At 39.7% G+C, this 18293-nt stretch overlaps 1 protein-coding gene across 1 annotated transcript in view; it reads left to right on the plus strand.

The window, feature by feature from the left end:
- Positions 1 to 18293, plus strand: part of slit3 (slit homolog 3 (Drosophila)) — a 436863-nt gene that overhangs the window by 308626 nt on the left and 109944 nt on the right. The window contains exons 7-8 of the mRNA XM_041797351.1: positions 8525 to 8596; positions 17507 to 17670. Coding sequence (XP_041653285.1) covers positions 8525 to 8596; positions 17507 to 17670 — 236 coding nt within the window. The remainder of the gene's footprint in view (positions 1 to 8524; positions 8597 to 17506; positions 17671 to 18293) is intronic.

The raw sequence follows: 18293 nt of genomic DNA on the forward strand, positions 1-18293 counted from the left end.
AGCATGGAGTCGATATTGGTTGTAATCACAGTCATAAAGTTACATTGTTGTGTTGTGTTTCAGAGGCTGCTGTAATTCAGACCTTCTGTCGCTGTATTGATCTGTGTCTGTTAAGGCTGATTGGGCATAATAGAGACTGATGGAAAATTCACTTTATTACACACATAAGATAAGACACATTATGTCTGCCTTGAATTTTTGTGGGCATGCACAAATAGATTCAATTTACAAAATAGGAACCATGAAACCCATTTAACCTGCACGTGTCTTTTCTGGAGAAACATATTTAAAAATGGGGCGTTCTATCCCAAGATCTTTTGAAAGATGACATGCAGTTTACTCCAAAGGCCTTGAACAGGATGTACTGATGTTAAAGATATTGACCAAAACTATGACCTTATGAAAGAACAGGGTCGCCTGGTGCCCTTTTAAATTTCTCCATACAAAATAAAAGGAGACAGAACATTCAGATACTCAGGACAAGGTTTTGGCAGGTTGTCATCTTGACCCACAGAATTTTTTTTCCCCAGCTGTCGTTGGGTCAGAGGTGGTCGATAGTCAGTCACAGAGCCAACATATTTTTTTCAGCATCACTGGGTTGTAATTCTGACAAAAAATAAATGCAATCAACATATTTGGTCATTTTTCATATTAAGCCTGGCTTAATATCTAGGATCCTAAAATAGAGCTGAACACATCTGGACCTCTAGGCAGGCAGTTCATGTGTGTGAGTGTGTGTGTGAACGACGGAGGATAGATTGACGAGTTAGGCTTTGACCTCCATGTGTAGGCTGCAGCAGAAACACATATGATAGAATTACCGCTAACATACAAACATTACACTCACCCCCACACTCTAACAAACACACACACGCAAGCAGGCACACACACAAGCGATAGCATCTCCCTGTGGGTTTCCTCTAAAGAGTCTCCTCCATCACTGACTGCAGAGGCTCTTTTACTGCAACAGAGAGACCACTGCATTGAAAAACGTTCACACACAGTCACACGCAAGCATGTACCCAACATGCTGACTCAAGAATATATTCTTAACAGTATCAGACACACACATATAGGGGTCGTGGATTTGTCCTGCCATAGCACAGCAGCGGTCACTGCAGTCTGCCTCAAATTAAAAGGAAAAAATAAGGCTGAATAGGCATTCTGTAATAGAAACATTGTGTATCACAAACACTATTGGATTAGCCCTCAAGCCCCTCCTCCTCTTTTTTTCTACAACTGCAGAAACAACTTTATTATTTTTTCCCAACAAGGTTTTCTGAAATAATTATCTGCAGGGCTGCAAGCTTCGAGTTCACAGGCTTCATGCAGATGTTTGGATTTCATATGGAAATCTGAACATATGCTGAACACAAGATTTAATACACAAATACCTGAACTCTCTAATGCTGTTTCTCTAAGCAGTTTGGTTCAGTTCATTTTGGTTTAGTATGCAATTATTCAGTTTCTAGTGTCAAAAGTTGTACCAAAAAAAAAAAAAAAAAAGATCTGCACTGTCAAATTTAGGTAAACTTTATTTACAAAAGAAGTGTTTGCCCCAAAATGCTTTACAACAGATAACATATAAAAACAATAAGTTAAGGATTTTAAAATGGTAAAAACATGCTTTTAAAGGAAACGCCAGATAATATTCAAATAGTCCTTGGGGGATAGTGGTTGAGTTAAAATGGCAAAACAGTTTAAGATGATAAGTTCTGAGCTGTGAAGATGTGTCCTTCCTGAACAGTCTGGTTCTTTAATCCATTAATCTATTTCTGTTATGATTTCATGGACATAAAAAACACAGATTGGTACCTAATGAAGAGCCGTTTGGGTCTGAAAGACTGGTTCTTATTACTGAGCTGAGCCAAATAATCTGGATCTCTAACCTCCAATTTCCACATACAGCGACCCAATCCATCGGCGAATTGTACTGCAGAGCACATCGCTCCCTCTCTAGACTATCAAAGCAGTTCCACAGCCGGTGATCCAGTCAGGCAGCGGCACGTGCCTGGAGCGCCTATACACTCCGCTTCATTCAAGATACGTTGCAGGCCTATTTTCAGCGCTGGCCGCTGCCAAACCGCATCAATTCCTGTCGATCAGAAAGCTCCAAACAGGAACTCACAAGTGTAGAATATCCGTTTTTTCAAAATATAACAAAACACAGCACGGACTCTCGATCATAAATCATCCCTATATCAACATTACGTGTCATCCTGCAGCACACAGAGATACAACAGCCCCATTGACAAGGAAAAGTTAACTTTTAAGGACAATTAGCCAAAGAACTTTACATAGAACCACAGATCCTGCTGCTGATAAGGGCTCCGTGCCGTGGCACAGCACTCTAAACATGCCTCCAGTGGGGGAGGCCGCTTGTTAAGGTTAAGGGATACTGGATTGACACTGGATGCGGAATTGTATGCAACACCAGGGTTTATTGTGCAAAACTGCAAGGGGCGGAAAGTAGCTCTTTGGGTACTTGTACTTTTCTTGGATTTGTACTTTTACTTCTACGTTTTAATCACAGTGACTGTACTGTTACTCAAGTACAAAGCTTTTATACTTTTCCTCTGTTGACAACACAGTAGCATAGAAAGAATGATTCCACATCACATCCCACAACAGCTGTTGGACGCAGCAACAACTGGAGTGTAAATGTCTCTATGTTAAACATTTCAGTGTTGATTTTAACCCCCAAGTGTAAGGTTAATGCAAGATACTTTTGCAGCATGAGTGAAGTTATCTGCTGAGTTGGATTTGTCACCTAAGACTTTAGGTGTTCATAAAGGACGCATGGAGCATCCTTGATCAGTATTGCTTGTCCTGCTATGAGGTTGAATCTCTGCATTGTTCTAACTAAAAGGGATCCACCTTACCACAGATTCTCAAGAGTGACTGCAGCTTTGTCATGCAAAAAAAAATTTTTATACTTTCAGGAGTGTATTTAACTGTATGCTGCATACCACAATAGACACTTTTAAAGTGTTAAATTTTAATGTATATAAGTTGAATTTGCACTGAAACAAAACAGACTGCTTGCTGGAATAGAAAAAAAGGACCATAGCTTTAGAAATTAGTTTGTGTCTTAACATTCTTGTGTAACTCATAAGCTTATTTACTCCATAAATTTAGTGTCTTTTATCCTGTGGCTCCACACGGCTTCAGCTTATGAGGAAACTACTTCTCTAACTTCCTATTAAACAGACAGAGAGCTTGTATACAAACTAAACTTTTTCATCCTCAGTTCCCTGCTGAGACACAGGGTTATAATGCATTCAAATTGAAAATCTAATTCCAGTATTGAAACAATTCTAAAAGGAACCTCAGTTTGCAGCAGATCTTCATGTTTTCGCTCTGTGGTTTTGTGGTGGAGGTACAGTACATGTATGGTGTGTCAGTATCCATCAAGGCTGCAGGATTACAAAGTTTAGTCTGAGAAGAGATGGAATGAAAACCAGCGGAAAGTTCCTGTCTGAACTAATCAGATACTTTATACTGTAAAAACAAAGATTTTAGGACTGTAGGAGTCAACAGGTGTGCAGCATTAAGGCCATATCTCTAGAGTTTATCACACCAGGCTCTTGTCATATCAAGCACCTACATACTCGGTAACTTTCATCCTGCCTCTGTTTTTTTTTTAGTCAGATTAAGTGAATATGCATAACTATGCATCTCAACCAAACTAGCATAAAAGCGTCTTCGAGCCGTTCCAAAACCCCCTACAGGAATTTGACCATTTTAACTTTTTTCCAGTGTTGACCACGTCTTCTGCCCATTGACAGCTGGGAGCAGCTCCAGCACCCTTTGCAACCCCAAATGGGATAAGTGATAGAGCAAATGGATACATGAATACATGGATACTTGGATAAATTCCCCAGTGCTTCATTGGATCCACCTCAGACTTGGCTGGCCTGTCTATAAAAATGTTGAGGATTTAAACTTTGTTGAATGTTTGAGTTTAGTTGATAGGTGTTGACAGAGACACACCAAAGTTTCAATCAGTTGTCACCAAAAAGAAACCCAAGTGTTACTATAATGATTTTAAATAACGGCCAAATGAGAAAAACGTTTTCTGAAAAGCCCTAGCTTTAAACTCACAGTATGCAAATAGAGCCACCAGGGGGCTCTCAAGCAGAACACTTACAAAAAATGGGGGCCTTGTGGTTTAAGTTGCGCCCCATGTTTGTGGGTGGCCCGGGTTCTAATCCGGCCTATGGCCCTTTCATGCATGTCTCTCCCCACTCCCACTGTTCTCTTTAAAATAAAGGCACAAAAAGCCCAAAATAAATCTTAAAAAAAACATTTACAAAAAATAACTGCTCCACTTCTTACTCCACATCCAAATTTGAGGACTTTTTTTTCTATAAAGCACAGCTATCTATAAGATGTCATACTAAACAAAAACGCTGTTTCCCTTTCATGGTTGGATTTTAAATAATGAGGGCTGACCTCCTTGCAGCACTATAAGACCAGAGATTGACTGCTTGCACTCAGCAGAGAGCCATCGGCCATATCCTTCTGCAAACCTTGACTGCAAATCTGTAGAAGACAGCCTACGGTCCCTTTGTGCTGACTGGGTGAGGAACAGTCTTCTTGGGACACCCACTTCGCAACCTGTCCCTGACACCTACTGACCACTGTAGCAGGGCCCATGCTCATAGAGCTGACAATCAGGTGCCATTCAGGAGCACCTGGGGGCACCAGAAGCTCAAAACAGGAGTCATGACAACAGCAGCTTAAGTTGTTTGGCATTGGCAGTGAAGATATGGCAGATTTTTCAAGGGTGCACCCCACATACTCAGCTCTGCTGCTCATCCCACAAATGCATGATCCTTACAAATGTAGCTCAGTTAAGAAGGAGAATAAACAGGATTTCCAAGTGTATAAGGAGCATTGTTACAACAAAGAAATAATCTACTAAACACAAATTTCCTTACATTTCGTGCTACATCTATATTAACACTGTCATTTATTTGTAGCTGTAGTATCTCAGGCTAGTGACAGGAAATGACTTGTTTTGGAAGTTGATTCTCCTCCTTAGCCTTTGACTAGATCAAAGTCTTATTAAACCAGAAAGTCTTATAGACATTTCTGATTAGTTTCTGAATTTCGGGACTTTTTATTTTAATCCTGAGTAGCATGGGGAATTTGGATTTCTTGCCATGAAATAATCCAAACCACTTAATTCACATGGCGCTTTTAAAAAAAGCATGAAGTTTACCAAAGAACTGCACACTTACATCTCAAAAAATAAATTGCTATTCCTACAGTTGAAGGGCCCTGCAAAAATACAGTCAGCCCTGGTTTTATGTTTTATGATGGTTTTCTTAAAGAAGAAAAGAAGCTGGATGCCAAAGTAAGATCTTGAGGGTACTTACAAGGGGTGAGAAATATGGAGGTGGCAAGTAATTTCAAGATTTAAAACAAATTATATCATCTTAAAATGTAGTCTAAACTCAGGGAGTCGAGAGGTGGGCCGGGATCAGGGTGGTGTTGTTAAAAACCATGCAGCAGTAATCAGGACCCACTGAAACAGAAAGAGATGTTATTGAGGGGCTCAGGCAGCGTGCTCTGAAACTCAAAATGAAGACAAACTCTGACTGTTTTTGCAGTTTATCAAAGTCCCTGCTACTTTACGCTGTTTCACTTTTATGTACTGGGTCTGTTTTATCTCTGCAGTGTGACTCCTGAACTCAACTATTTCCCTATTTAAGAGCACGCAAATGTTTTTTCTTTCTCTCTTTCTTTACAATCTCGTCTGGTGTAGCCATGGCCAGCGGCATGTAAAATGAGCTGGGAAAAAAAGTCCACATTATAAAACATAGTTGTGGACTTTTAAATGATGTTTTTAGTGTTTATCTTGGAGAAGTCAGTGCAGTCACTGCTTTATTAAGGCAGAGGGATGTGGAGGGGGGGCTGAGCACAGTGAGTGAGAGAATAACTGACAGGGAAATTGCTGAGGGAAATTATTGTTATTTCACAATTAAATTATATATACTGGGTGGAATCACCCCTGACAGGGCTGACCAAAGCTGCACTCTCCATGTGTGTGTGTGAGTGTGAAACTTTATCCATCTACCAAGGCCACTGAGGCTGTCCTGGCAGGGAGAGGGATGTAGAAAGAGAATCGGAAGGAGGGAGAATTAAAGAGAAAGAAAAGTAGGAACATCAACAGCGTGGAGCTGAAACGGTCTATTTTAAGGCTAAGTGGGTGTTAGTAATAACACAGCAAACCTCCGGTAATGACCCCATTTTGAACAGTTGTGACTACAGTGTGTTAAACAAACACTCCTTGATTTTTGTCGGTGTAATCCAAACCCTCACCGCGGTCACACTGTGTGTTTAGGCACAAACATATTGCAGATGCTGGAAATGAAAATCCTCTCATGTTGAATTGGGGTCATTTTTCAGACAGAATGCTGACCTTGTCCTCGTCGGAAAGCATTAAAAACACATTGTCAAGCATGAAAAATGAATGGCTTTAGTAGTAAAAATATTACCTCTTGGTCTTCATTTGTCCTGAAACAATGTCTCTTTGAACACAAGGCTTCGGCTGGTATTTAAAGTAAACTAGCACTATTTTTATTCAGAGAAAGTAATGGCCCATGAAACGTAGGGTAAAACAGGGCAATGAGTTACACTGGTTAAAGCTGACTTTGGCTCCTGGACATTACAAGAAAAAATATAATGTAATAAAAATTTTGGAAATCCTGGGATCTCTTACGTTACGTGGAACATCTCATTTACTCCTGGATCTATGTTCAATTTATTGAGTAAAAATTTTCCTTTAAACTATTTGAACAGAGTTAGAATGAGGGCTTATTAATCTTACTTGTGCTTTATTTCAAACCAATATCAGTTTGGTGATGTATGTGTTTATTTTGATCATTAAAAACAAACAATAATTCAATGATGCATCCAAAAATAGATTAAAAGTGTCATTTGTAACTATGTTCATTCATATATTGATTTTACTGCACAGTGGTGAAATGGTAAGCGCTGTTGTCCCACAGCAAGAATTGTATTTTTTTTTCTTTGTTATAAATTTCAATATTAAAACAAAAGAAACTAAAGGAATTGGTCAACAGACTGAACAAACTGAGCAGCATTAATTACTGAGGCTCCTTGAAAATGAAAAGTGAGGATGACGGAGAAGAAGAAAGCAGGGACAGAGAACAAGATGAGGATGATGAGAAGAAAGCAGGGACATAAAATCACATCTGAGCCATTTCCATTGCTGTAAAAGAGTCCCACTCTGGCCCTGATGGTTTTACTGAAATATTGCTACATACATTTGGTGGATGATTTTACATTATCATTTTCTAACACAGGAGCTTGTTTCTAGTGTAAAAGGTTACAAATGCAGAAACCGATGCAAACCTTAGTTTCTTCTTTGCATCACGAAGGTTACCTTAGTGTCTCTACAATCTAGCCAAGAGTTTGCTGTTTTTTTTTACACAAAGTAACAATGTAATGACAACTTAATGCACATATTTGTCCAGTTTTACACATGACACAGTTAACTCATCTGAGACCTGCCTATGTCTGATAATTTCCCCCAAACAGTGAATCTTTCTTATGTGCAATGTTATCAGCTTGTACATGCCTGTCATTGCAATCTAACCCCTCTGTGTGTTATTTTTTGATGCACTCGCTGCCTTTTCTGCATTGTTCCCCTCTACTCTCATTTCGGTCTACATTTCTGCACATGAAACCACAAAACAAATCAATAACTTGTTTCTTCAGCACACCAACTGGTACTTTTTATATGTGTTTGTGTGTTTTATTGACTGTCAGCCGTGTATTTCATCTATCTTTAGGTCAATAGAACATAAAATGCAGAAGGTAGTTCTATGAGAACGCTAATGGTCAGGGACAGCAGTGACCTGCTTTGCGGTTAGGAATAAAGAAGGAGGTTCTGGTGCTTCCATTTGTGTGTGCTTGTGGGTGTATGAATAAATAATGAGTTAAAACTCGATGTGATGACTTGGCACACGAGTGGTGCTCTGGACAGAAGGTTAGAATTCATAAATGCAGTGGGATGTTATTATGATGATGTTTGAAACAATGGAGAAGAGTGTATGATGCTTATTCCAATCCACGGTCGCCCTGCATGCAATGTTTGCTGTCATATGATATATTAGATATTTAATCCATGAGCAGTTAAGCAGGTATACCTAATAAGGTGATCAGTGTTTATTTGTCAGTCATCTAAAAATGTCCATATTTGTTTGAGTGTTGTACTGCAAGGTATCATTACACCCCTAGTAAACACAGTTATTAAAGTATAAATCCAAACCAAAACTCACTAAACCTGGACAGCTGTCATGTTTTTCCCCCTTTCTCCCTGTGAGACGATGGAGAGAAGGTGACAAGAACTTGAACCTTTTTTCAGGACAGAACTGAATTTGATTTGCGTCAGAGTTGAAACCTCAGACCAAAAAGTGGCACCAGAGTTTTATTTTTCTAAAAGTTTTTTTTCTCTCTCTCTCTTTCCTCTCTCTGTTTCTGCATCCAGCACCCTCAACAACAACAACATCACCCTCATCCCCCTGTCCAGCTTCAACCACATGCCCAAGCTGCGGACACTGTGAGTATTAAACACACACACAGGAACAAACACACATTGAAAACTTCTGACATACACAACAGATTCTCAGAAAGCATGTGCACTTGATGGCTAAAGACATACAGTTCATTTACACACTGTAAAACCTAATTAGTGAACCTTACTTTGAAAAATCATGCAAACTGAAAAACTAAGTAAAAATAATTCAATGACCTGATGCCGTTTGTTGCTTTTACAGAAACTTTTTGAGTGTTGTGCACTTGTACTTGAGTTCAAGTAAGTACAAGTATTACCATCTCATACTAGTAGGCAGCTTTAAGTAAAACTGCACTTTCCTAAACTTAGAAATTCTGTTTAAATCTAACTCAAAACAACATGTTTAAGTATTTTTCATAAAACTACATGTTCTTCATCTGCTGCAATGTTTCCCTTATTTCTATCACATACATTTATCTTGAACATGTATGTCACTGAAGGTAGGCCAACTTAAGTGACTACAAGTGAAAATTACTGAAAGATGCACACTGAACCACACTGTAAAGAAAAAACATTCACGCTGAGAAGAAAATTTTTGAACAACTTAAAAAAATACTTCAATTGGTAACAAGCATCTTAATTAAGTTCATTTAACTCAGATTTACAAGTTACAAGAAGTTGCAACTTGTAAACCTGAGTTCATGGGCGTAGCATGGGGGGTACTAATTACCCGGGCCCACGGTAGGGAGGGGTCCTTGAGAAACCTAATGGAAAAGTGTGTTTTAATTTTATTTTTCTTAGTAATAAGTATCATTATTGTATCAAAACAGACTAAATGAACTGGTCAACAGACTAAAATTTGTGATACAGTACCTTAAAAATGTCCAAATGGTGAAGTCCAGTGCTACAAAATAATGCAAGTAAATATAATTTACCATTTTAAAAAATACTGATGATAAATGGGGAAATTATGGTTCAAAAATACATTAAAATGCATGCAATTGTTGCTTAAGTGTGTAATATTCTTTCTGGGGGCCCAAAATCTTTAACTACACCCCTGCTTGAGTTGAAAAAACTTAATTCAATTACTTTTGCCAATTACAGCATTCTTTAAGTAGTTCCAAAAATCTCTTTAGAGTGAATGTCTTGTTTTCTACAGTGCAGTGTTCAGTATACCATCCATTGTGTATTGTGGTTGCTTCCCACAGATGGGACTTCTCTGACTTCTCTGAGTCAGTAACTTCACTCATGGTGCAAAAGTGTCCAATGCTCAAAGGCATTCTTGGAAAACTCTGCACATTAAGGGATGAAAACAGTTTGAAAACAGTTCACTTAAAAAAAAAAAAAAAAAAAAGTTGTTTTCTTTTATTTCAGAAAAAAATAGAGCTGAACTTTGCTGTTTTTGACATTAAGTTAACACAACTCAATTTTTAGCAATTTTCAACTTTTCAGTCTTACAATGAAAGACAGAAAAGTTAACCTTTCATAGCAGATGGATTTGCCCGTTTCCATGTTTCCTTACTGGCAAATCCATCTTGCAAAGCTCCCGCCTGAACAGTTTGGGCCCAGTTAGAAAGCGACAGGACCAACTAGCGTTGAGGGGCAATACTTTAGGGCGCAGCAGAGTCATGATGTAAGCAAGCAGCAACAAAAGGCCGGTGCAGTTATGGCTGAAGCCATTAGTGTGGATGCTGCTAAAGCATAAGTTTTATCAGAACTTGATGACATTTCTTCGTTTAAAGAAAACAAAGAACAGCAGTGAGTTATTTCCTTTTAAAAATGAAAAAAAGTTGGGGACTGACATGTCTACAGTCACCATGGTTCGCATTATGCAGTTCTCTATGGAGTTGCGGTGCACCTTGGTTTGGGGCTACAATGCCACGTTTTGTTGTTCTGATTGGCCAGTAAAGATGTGACGGACAAAACGATCATCCAGTCACCCTCCACGTTTTTTTAAAGGCTCTGCCCTTTTTATCGAACACTGCCTATGAGAGGTTTATCTGGCATGTCAGGTTACAGAAGGGTGCGTTTAGTTCAGAAAGTGTAATTCCAGAGAGTGCAGTACATGTTTCTTATAAGATTTTTGCAACTGATGGGGCTTTTCTAAATGAATCAGTAACTTCACTCATGGTGCAAAAGTATCTAATGCCCAGAGGCCCTCTTAGAAAACTGCAGATTAAGGAATGACTGTCAAAAATATGCATTCTATCAGCATCATCATCATCATCTATCATGTTTTTTGAACAACCTTCACCTGTTTGGTCTTCCAGTGTAGGACAGTTGTGTGGTTTCTCATGCACAAGTTAATATAATTGGATGCATGTTTTCTCTTCTCTACTTCTTTATCATAAACAGCCAAAGTAGGAAGAGAAGTTTGTCGTGCTCTGCCCACACGTGCAAAAACAAATGCAGTTTTTTACAATTTGCACAAAATTACAAAGCTGCAGACTTCTTACAATCTGCGCAAATATGCAGTTCTAGGTTTTGTAATACCTATTGGTCTCGCCTTATAACTGATAAAAACTTCATAAGAGCCGCACAAAAGTAAAAGTAACAGAGATTGTATCCTCACTTCTGTTTACAGCACAGGCAAACTTTGCTCAGGCACAAGCTCAGACAGCTCAGACTGTAAATTTCTTCTTTATCCGCTTGTTTGAGTGTCGCTTTAACCTAGTTGCTGCCGCCTACTGGTCAGTGGTGTGAATCAGCAAATTGGCAGCCTAGTCCTAGGATGTTACTTGTTTACTTGAAGTTGACTTCACTTGAAACAACAGTAAAATAGTTTCCTTCACCCTGCAATTAAACATACATGATAAAACGCAGTAATAAGTACATTTACTTGACTATCAAGTAAAGTTAATTTAATCTGCAGGAGTCAGCTATCAGGTTTACAGTGCAGGGATGTATTAATGCACCACACACAGGGGCCACAGACACACACAGTATGGCAGCAGGGCCTGTGTGTGATTATCTAATCAGGCCACAATAAGACAGCCACTCTTCTATTGTTTCATGACTATGAATAATCATGTGGCCATTACACACACGAAGACAAGTAAAGACACACACAGAGATGGATACAGTGACAAATTCATGAACTCACACACACACACTTGAATAACCTCATTAAAACCACAAGAAAAGCTTGTTTAGGCTCTCTAGTTCAATCTGCTTTGATTCATTAGGAGAAACCTCCAATACTGATGTTACTGATGTGAGCGTATACACAGCGTCCTGTTCCAACATGAACCCCAAGCCAAATCACCCTTTTTTGATTGATTACAGGAGGGTTTTCTTGTTGCGTGCATGTCTCTTTTTTATCCAGCATTTTGTTGTGTGAAAGGAGACCTCACTGTTGCCAAGGCGATGGCACGACATCTCAAAGGAGACTACCCATAATCCCGTGGGGCTGTCTGAGTTGCATTCCTGCTGGCCACACTGGGGTCGAAATCTGCCAAACCAACATGGATAGAATGGGATTTCCCCCGAAATCACCATTTTAAAGAGGCACTTTCGTGGTAGAAGTAACCCTACTTAACATTTAGAAATGGGGGTTTCTCAGCACACAGCCCACCAAAATAAAGCAGGATAACAATCACTGGAGCCCATTTATCTTAAATGGAAATTTTTCAGATAAGTTCAAAACGACAGCATTCATTGAAGGCCAAGTGACATGAAGAGGTTCTTTTCAACCTCTGTAGCAAAAAAGCTCAAAATGAGTTGTCAAAAACTGGCTTCCAGGCAGCTCCACACCTTCACCACTTTGTAATAAGCAGATTGTGTGAAAAGATATTCAATTTATCTTTAATTATTTTTTACAAATAAATGGGGGTTTATTTGCCTACGTTCTCCTCTCTCCCTGTTGATCTGCTTTCACATTAGTGACCTCATTTCCTACTCAGGCACACTTGCAGAAGTGCAGTCAAATACAGTAGAGGTATTCACATGTTTTTTTGTGAATCTGGGAAGAAGAAAAAAGAAGAAGCCACCATAACAACGACTCAGATCTACAGTGGCTATGAAACGTATTTACCCCCTTGAATGTTTTATCCTTTTTTTGATTATATAAATCAATCATGTTCAATATAATTTGACTCTACTATTTCAACAGAGGTCCAGCCAGTTGGTGCTAGAAGTCTCACAGTTACTACTAGCACTGCTTTGGCCATCAAACAAGACACTACGCATGGTAGACACCAAACACTGCATATTACCACAACTGCACCTTCCCCACTGTGAAGCATGGTGGTGGCAGCATCATGCTGTGGGGATGCTTCTTGGTAGCCTGCCCTGGAAGACTCATAAAAGGTTACATTAATGCGGCAAAATATAGTAAAATCCTAGAGGACAATCCTATCCAGTCTGCAAGAGAGCAACAGCTTGGGAGAAGATTTATTATCCATCAAGAAAATTAACCAAGGCATACAGCGAACACTACACAGAAATGGTTTAAAGACAACAAAGTCAATGGCGTGGCCAAGTTAAAGCCCAGACCTCAATCTAATAGAGAATTTGTGGCTCTACTTGAAAAGGGATGTTTATGCCAGATTCCTGTGCAGCCTGACAGAACTTGCACCATTTTGCAAAGAAGAATTAAGTAAAATTGCTGTGTCCAGATGTGCATGTCTGATTGAGACCTATCCACACAGACTCAGCACTGTGATTGCAGCCAAAGGTGCATCTACCAAATAATGACTGGAAGGGGGTGAATATTTATGCACTCGCTTAATTTACATTATATGTTTTCATTTAATTGACATTTGTAGAAAGTGATAGAAGACATTTAGAATTACTTTCACAACTCTACTCACTGGCATGTACCCTTTACTCAAGCATTCCCATTCACAGCTCAAGAATACATGAATATCGTGCTGGAGACCTCTTCCTCAAGTAAGCTTTGGTATAGTGCGCTTGTGTTCACGCTGATCAAATGAACTTGACTTTGGACTCTAGTATTCTTAGATCCAGGTCCCAGTTGGGAAACCGCTATTAATATAGGGAACACCAAACAGCATCAGGGTTTCAACAAGTAACCGGTGAGACGGGGTGCCATCTATACAAGCAACCCCATGGTGTATATTTATGTCATGTCTTGCATCTCAAGCCCCCATCTTCCTTGAGACAGAGAAAAACCTATTTCTGAGAGATGTGTGAATTAGAAACTCACCAAGATTTTTGGGCCAGGTTGTCTAGGAGTTTGCTAGAAATTTGCATATGTTTAAAAATGTTTTTGCTTTCCTGTTTTCCTTCTATGGTCCCTTTTTAGTACTTGTCTGCCCCTCCCCTAAGTCCTGTTTACATTTTGCTGTTCCTCCACCATCTCCTCTGCTGTCCCTCTTTCTCCTTCCCAACAATTCACTGCTTACTTTATTAAATTTTGTATTGTTTTCCTTTCTGCCCCCAGATCCTTGTATTGTATTAGCTGCTTTTATATAAACCTTTCATTCAATCAGATGTTTAGAGATGCCCCTGACTTGATTAGAGGGTAAAACTTATTTCTTAATAAAATGGCTTATCTCCCCTGCCACCTTTCCTTGTGACATCTCTACTTCTATCTTTCTCCATCTACTGTTCATCCTCTTCTTTTCTTGCTCTCCCTTTTTCTTCAAGGAATCCATTTATTACATTAAGAGTAATGGCTTCCCCTCATGGCGTCTCTCACTCTGAAACTTAAACCAATGAAGAGATTAGAACTCCCACTGCTTCCATCAGCGCATGTGTGTGTGTTTATGTGTTTGATTCACTGTACTAAAGAGGTAACCCTCTGGAGCAAATACTGAGAATAAAAACACACAAATACCAAACAGTCATTCACAGAAGCAGCATGTGTAGTGCCCTAAGTCACCCTGCACTCGCTCAGGACAACAAACCCTATCACTGACTAACACAGCTGGCACACGCACGTACACACAAACACAGCACTCTCTTCATGCCCCCTGCCTCTTCCCATTCTCCCCTGTGTTTTAATCCTACTTGTCAGTAATTAAGGCTGAGCCGGGGGTGGGCTGGGACGTGGCTATCTCCAGGCGGGGGTTTGACTATAAACTGGATTTATAATGGGAGAGCAGTATTAAAACCCACTGCCCCCGCTGCTAGCATCAATGAGCCCATCTCTGTTCCATAACAGGATTTGTCCTCTGCTTTATTACAAAGGGAGGCCTGTCTCTGAAAGGCTAGATATCCCGGCTGGCATATAATACGCTGACAAGACATTCTGCTGTTCATCCGCCCTGCTCCTCCTCATCCCTCTCTCTCTTTCTCTCTCTCTCTTGAGGTGTCAAATCCAGCTGGTACTACTCACACATTGTCTGAGGTCTTTGAAACATCACCTGCTTGTTCTCTATTGAACATACCTTTCACTATGCTTATAGCATTCCACTTGTGCACACCAATTAATGCCACATGGATTTGTGACAAGGCTGTTACACGCGGAATGGTTACTAAAAGTCCTCAAATTGACAGAAATGTGCAGTGAGGGTGGTTCACATCAGCATGTGTGAAAATGACATTCAGTAAGGTCAGAGGATGAAACAATAAGGTAGATAATGTACCTTCATTGAACAGCAAAGTATAGTTCCATTTACATCCACAGTTAAGTGAAGCTACTATGTTATAACTCAAGAGGACCATTTTGTTGATCCACTGTCCTTGTCCAGATCACCATGGGAGAATCATGTTATTGTTGATAGTTATTACTATGCAATTTATGCAAAGCTTCATGCATTAATGACTTCCGGGTCAAAGTCTGGCATGATTCCGCAGACCTATGAGGAAGGAATCAAGCAGGAACGGCACACATTCCTGCTCTTCCTGTGCCCATGAGGAAAGCCTGAGGCCGGGAGAAAAGCAGCAATAAACCCAGAGCAGAGCAGGCTGGGGTGGAGGAAGGTTGCAAAAGCAGCTTTTTTCCCAAAGTACCTGTATATTAGCGTCGGTGCATGTGCCCGGTGCCAACAACACAACAAGGGGAGCATTAAAGCTGTGCATTTTGACTTATTTATAAAGTTTAAGAGCATGCCCTTTTTTGTAGGGCTTTAACAAAGCATCACATGGCTCACCTGCTGTGTGATGCTGGCCACACAGAGACAGACCAATATTCTAACATTTCTATGTAGCACTGGCGAATACAGCTGACAAAACAGCAATTAAATTGTGATTTCCCGGTGAATTATTATAACAGCAAAATGTGACACATCTCCTGTATTGCCTTGTTTAGTATGAGCATGGAGAAGTGCTTTAAAGAGAGCTTACTTTGATTAGGGATCATGGAGCAGATGTAGCAGTAAGCTCTGTTCAGCTCTTTTATTTTAACAGTGCATATGCACAATTACACTTTGCATTGATAAAATGATTAACTTGACTTTATGTCTTGCCCCAGTCTTCATCTTCAGTCTGATTGGAAAAAACTCAAAATATCAGGATCAAGTGTAAAAGAGCAGCTCAGGAAGATTTTGTTGCAGACTATCCTGAAATCTCTTAAAAATTTCAGAGGTGAAGTGGACTTTTGAGTACCATTCTGTAAGAAAGATTTAAACAATGCAAAGCTTGGAATAATCCATGCAGGTTTCTCTTTCCACAGTTTACAAAAACATATGACTCAAATTAGGTGGTAAACTAGTTGGATCACTATGCACTTACTCATAGTAATCCTGGTTTCAAAGGTAGATGTAATGTTGTTGTTACCATTTAAAATCCAGTGAGAAAATCTTTCCAGAAACAGCGTTCCGGTTACTCAATATAATCAACATTTGGAACGTCACAGCAGGGATTGGCACAACTTGCTGCCAAAGAAATAGACCCAATGAAAACTGTTGTTTTAGTACACTCTGTGTATTTTGCCCAGCAACAAGGACATTGGCTCCAAAGACATAAGTTAATGCAGATATTTAAATGTACATCCTCGATGCATTTGCCAGCACTAACAGAACTTTACTCACCTCTATTTTGTTTTGTAAATTCTGTGAACAAAGTTAGTAAAATATGTCTTTTAGAGGGCTTAGAGGTTGCAAGATCTACAATGGCGCTTATATAATTACAGGATAACCTTTTACCTGAGGCAGCCACTTTAAAATGAAGACAAAAATGGCAACAATACTCCAAAGACATCGAAAGATCCTCCACATGTTTTTTGCTTCATTCTCTCCTTCTTCTAATTTTCTCCCTTGTGTTCATATTTCCTTTCTAACACACATTCTTTGTGTCTGGCCTCCCCATGTCTGAATATTTTCTTTACAGAACAATGATCTATATTCCTAAACCTTTTTTTCTGCCCCTCTTTTCTGTCTTAGCCTCTTTCTGTCGGTCTGAATAGATTGTGAATCAGCCATGTGTATGTGTGTCCTCGCTCTGATGGGAGTCATATTGTCGCACACCTTGGGGAAATGAGAGCTGAGGATATTAGTTTATGTATTGTGTGTGAGTGCTTCATTGTTGTCGCCCAAGCAGCGCCCTCATGAACTTGCCAGTGATGTAAACTGAGTGAGAAATAGAACCGAGTTGAATACGCACTGAGATTCATTTACTCCTTATGGGCTGTCCTCAGATCACTTCGCAGACTTTTGAGAGACTTTTACCTGAAGGAGCAAACATTTCAGGACAATAAGACGTTTATTTAGTTAAATTCTTTTGGGTTTTTTCATCTTAAACTGTGGATCAGTGGTTGAGTTGTCTCTTAACTGAAAAGGCAGGATTTCAATCCCCAGCTCTTGCAGGCACTAGTTGATGTGTCCTTGAGTAAATGTGTATAGATGGGTATGAATGGGGTTAGTTAATACTGTTGATCACTTCCATAGCAGCTTCCACTACCAGTGTGTGACTGAATAAGTGTGAATGTTGTGTAAAAGCCCTTAGAGTAGTCAGGTGACCACACAAGCTCAGGCCCATTTACCATTTAAGTCCATTATAGCAATGGTTCCTCCCACACAGTGTCCTAAATCCTGTCTCCATTTCTCGCAGGCGTCTGCACTCCAACAACCTCCACTGTGACTGTCACCTGTCCTGGCTCTCTGATTGGCTCAGAGCCCGTCGAGGCTTGGCACCCTTTACCCAGTGCATGGCCCCCGCCCACATGAGGGGCCTCAACGTCCCTGATGTGCAGAAGAAGGATTTTGTCTGCAATGGTGAGCTTACATAAACACACTGTATTCAAGTTCATACTGGATAGCAATAACAACACACTGTTGTACCTTTCCTGGACTGTTTGAGGTCTGCATTTATCCTAAAGGGATCATGTGATTGAAGTGATTAAAAAAAGGTTTTAATTGTTTTCAACCATTATTTTTTTATCTACTTGTAGGAAAAAACACAAAAATAATATGCAGAATAAGTGGCCATTTTTGGCTCCATGCAGCTTTATCCAAGTGACAATGATTTCTCCATTAAAATACTGACATTTTTGGTTCTTTAAGAGTGAAATTCAGCCCTAATTACACCACTTTATAGTTAACACAACACTGTTGGACAAAGTGTGACATCATCGGCATGATTTATTTTTCATAATTTTTCAAACGTCAGTGCCTCAGTATGGCCAGCTGAGTCAACATCATCTGGCTCCCTGATTGGTGGTATCTTTGTGGTTAGCATAAATTTTGGGCAAAGAAACTCAGAGTTATTCCCAGTTCTGTCTAAATTTTTGAGACCTGTAGAAGGAGTCACTGGGAGTGTGCACCGTGCAACAGCAGTCACTAGAGCTTTTGACAGACTTGACTATGGCATTGAGTTGAATACAAAACAAAGAGTTTAA

Source organism: Cheilinus undulatus, linkage group 10 (genome assembly GCF_018320785.1).
Source record: "Cheilinus undulatus linkage group 10, ASM1832078v1, whole genome shotgun sequence".
NCBI lineage: Eukaryota > Metazoa > Chordata > Actinopteri > Labriformes > Labridae > Cheilinus > Cheilinus undulatus.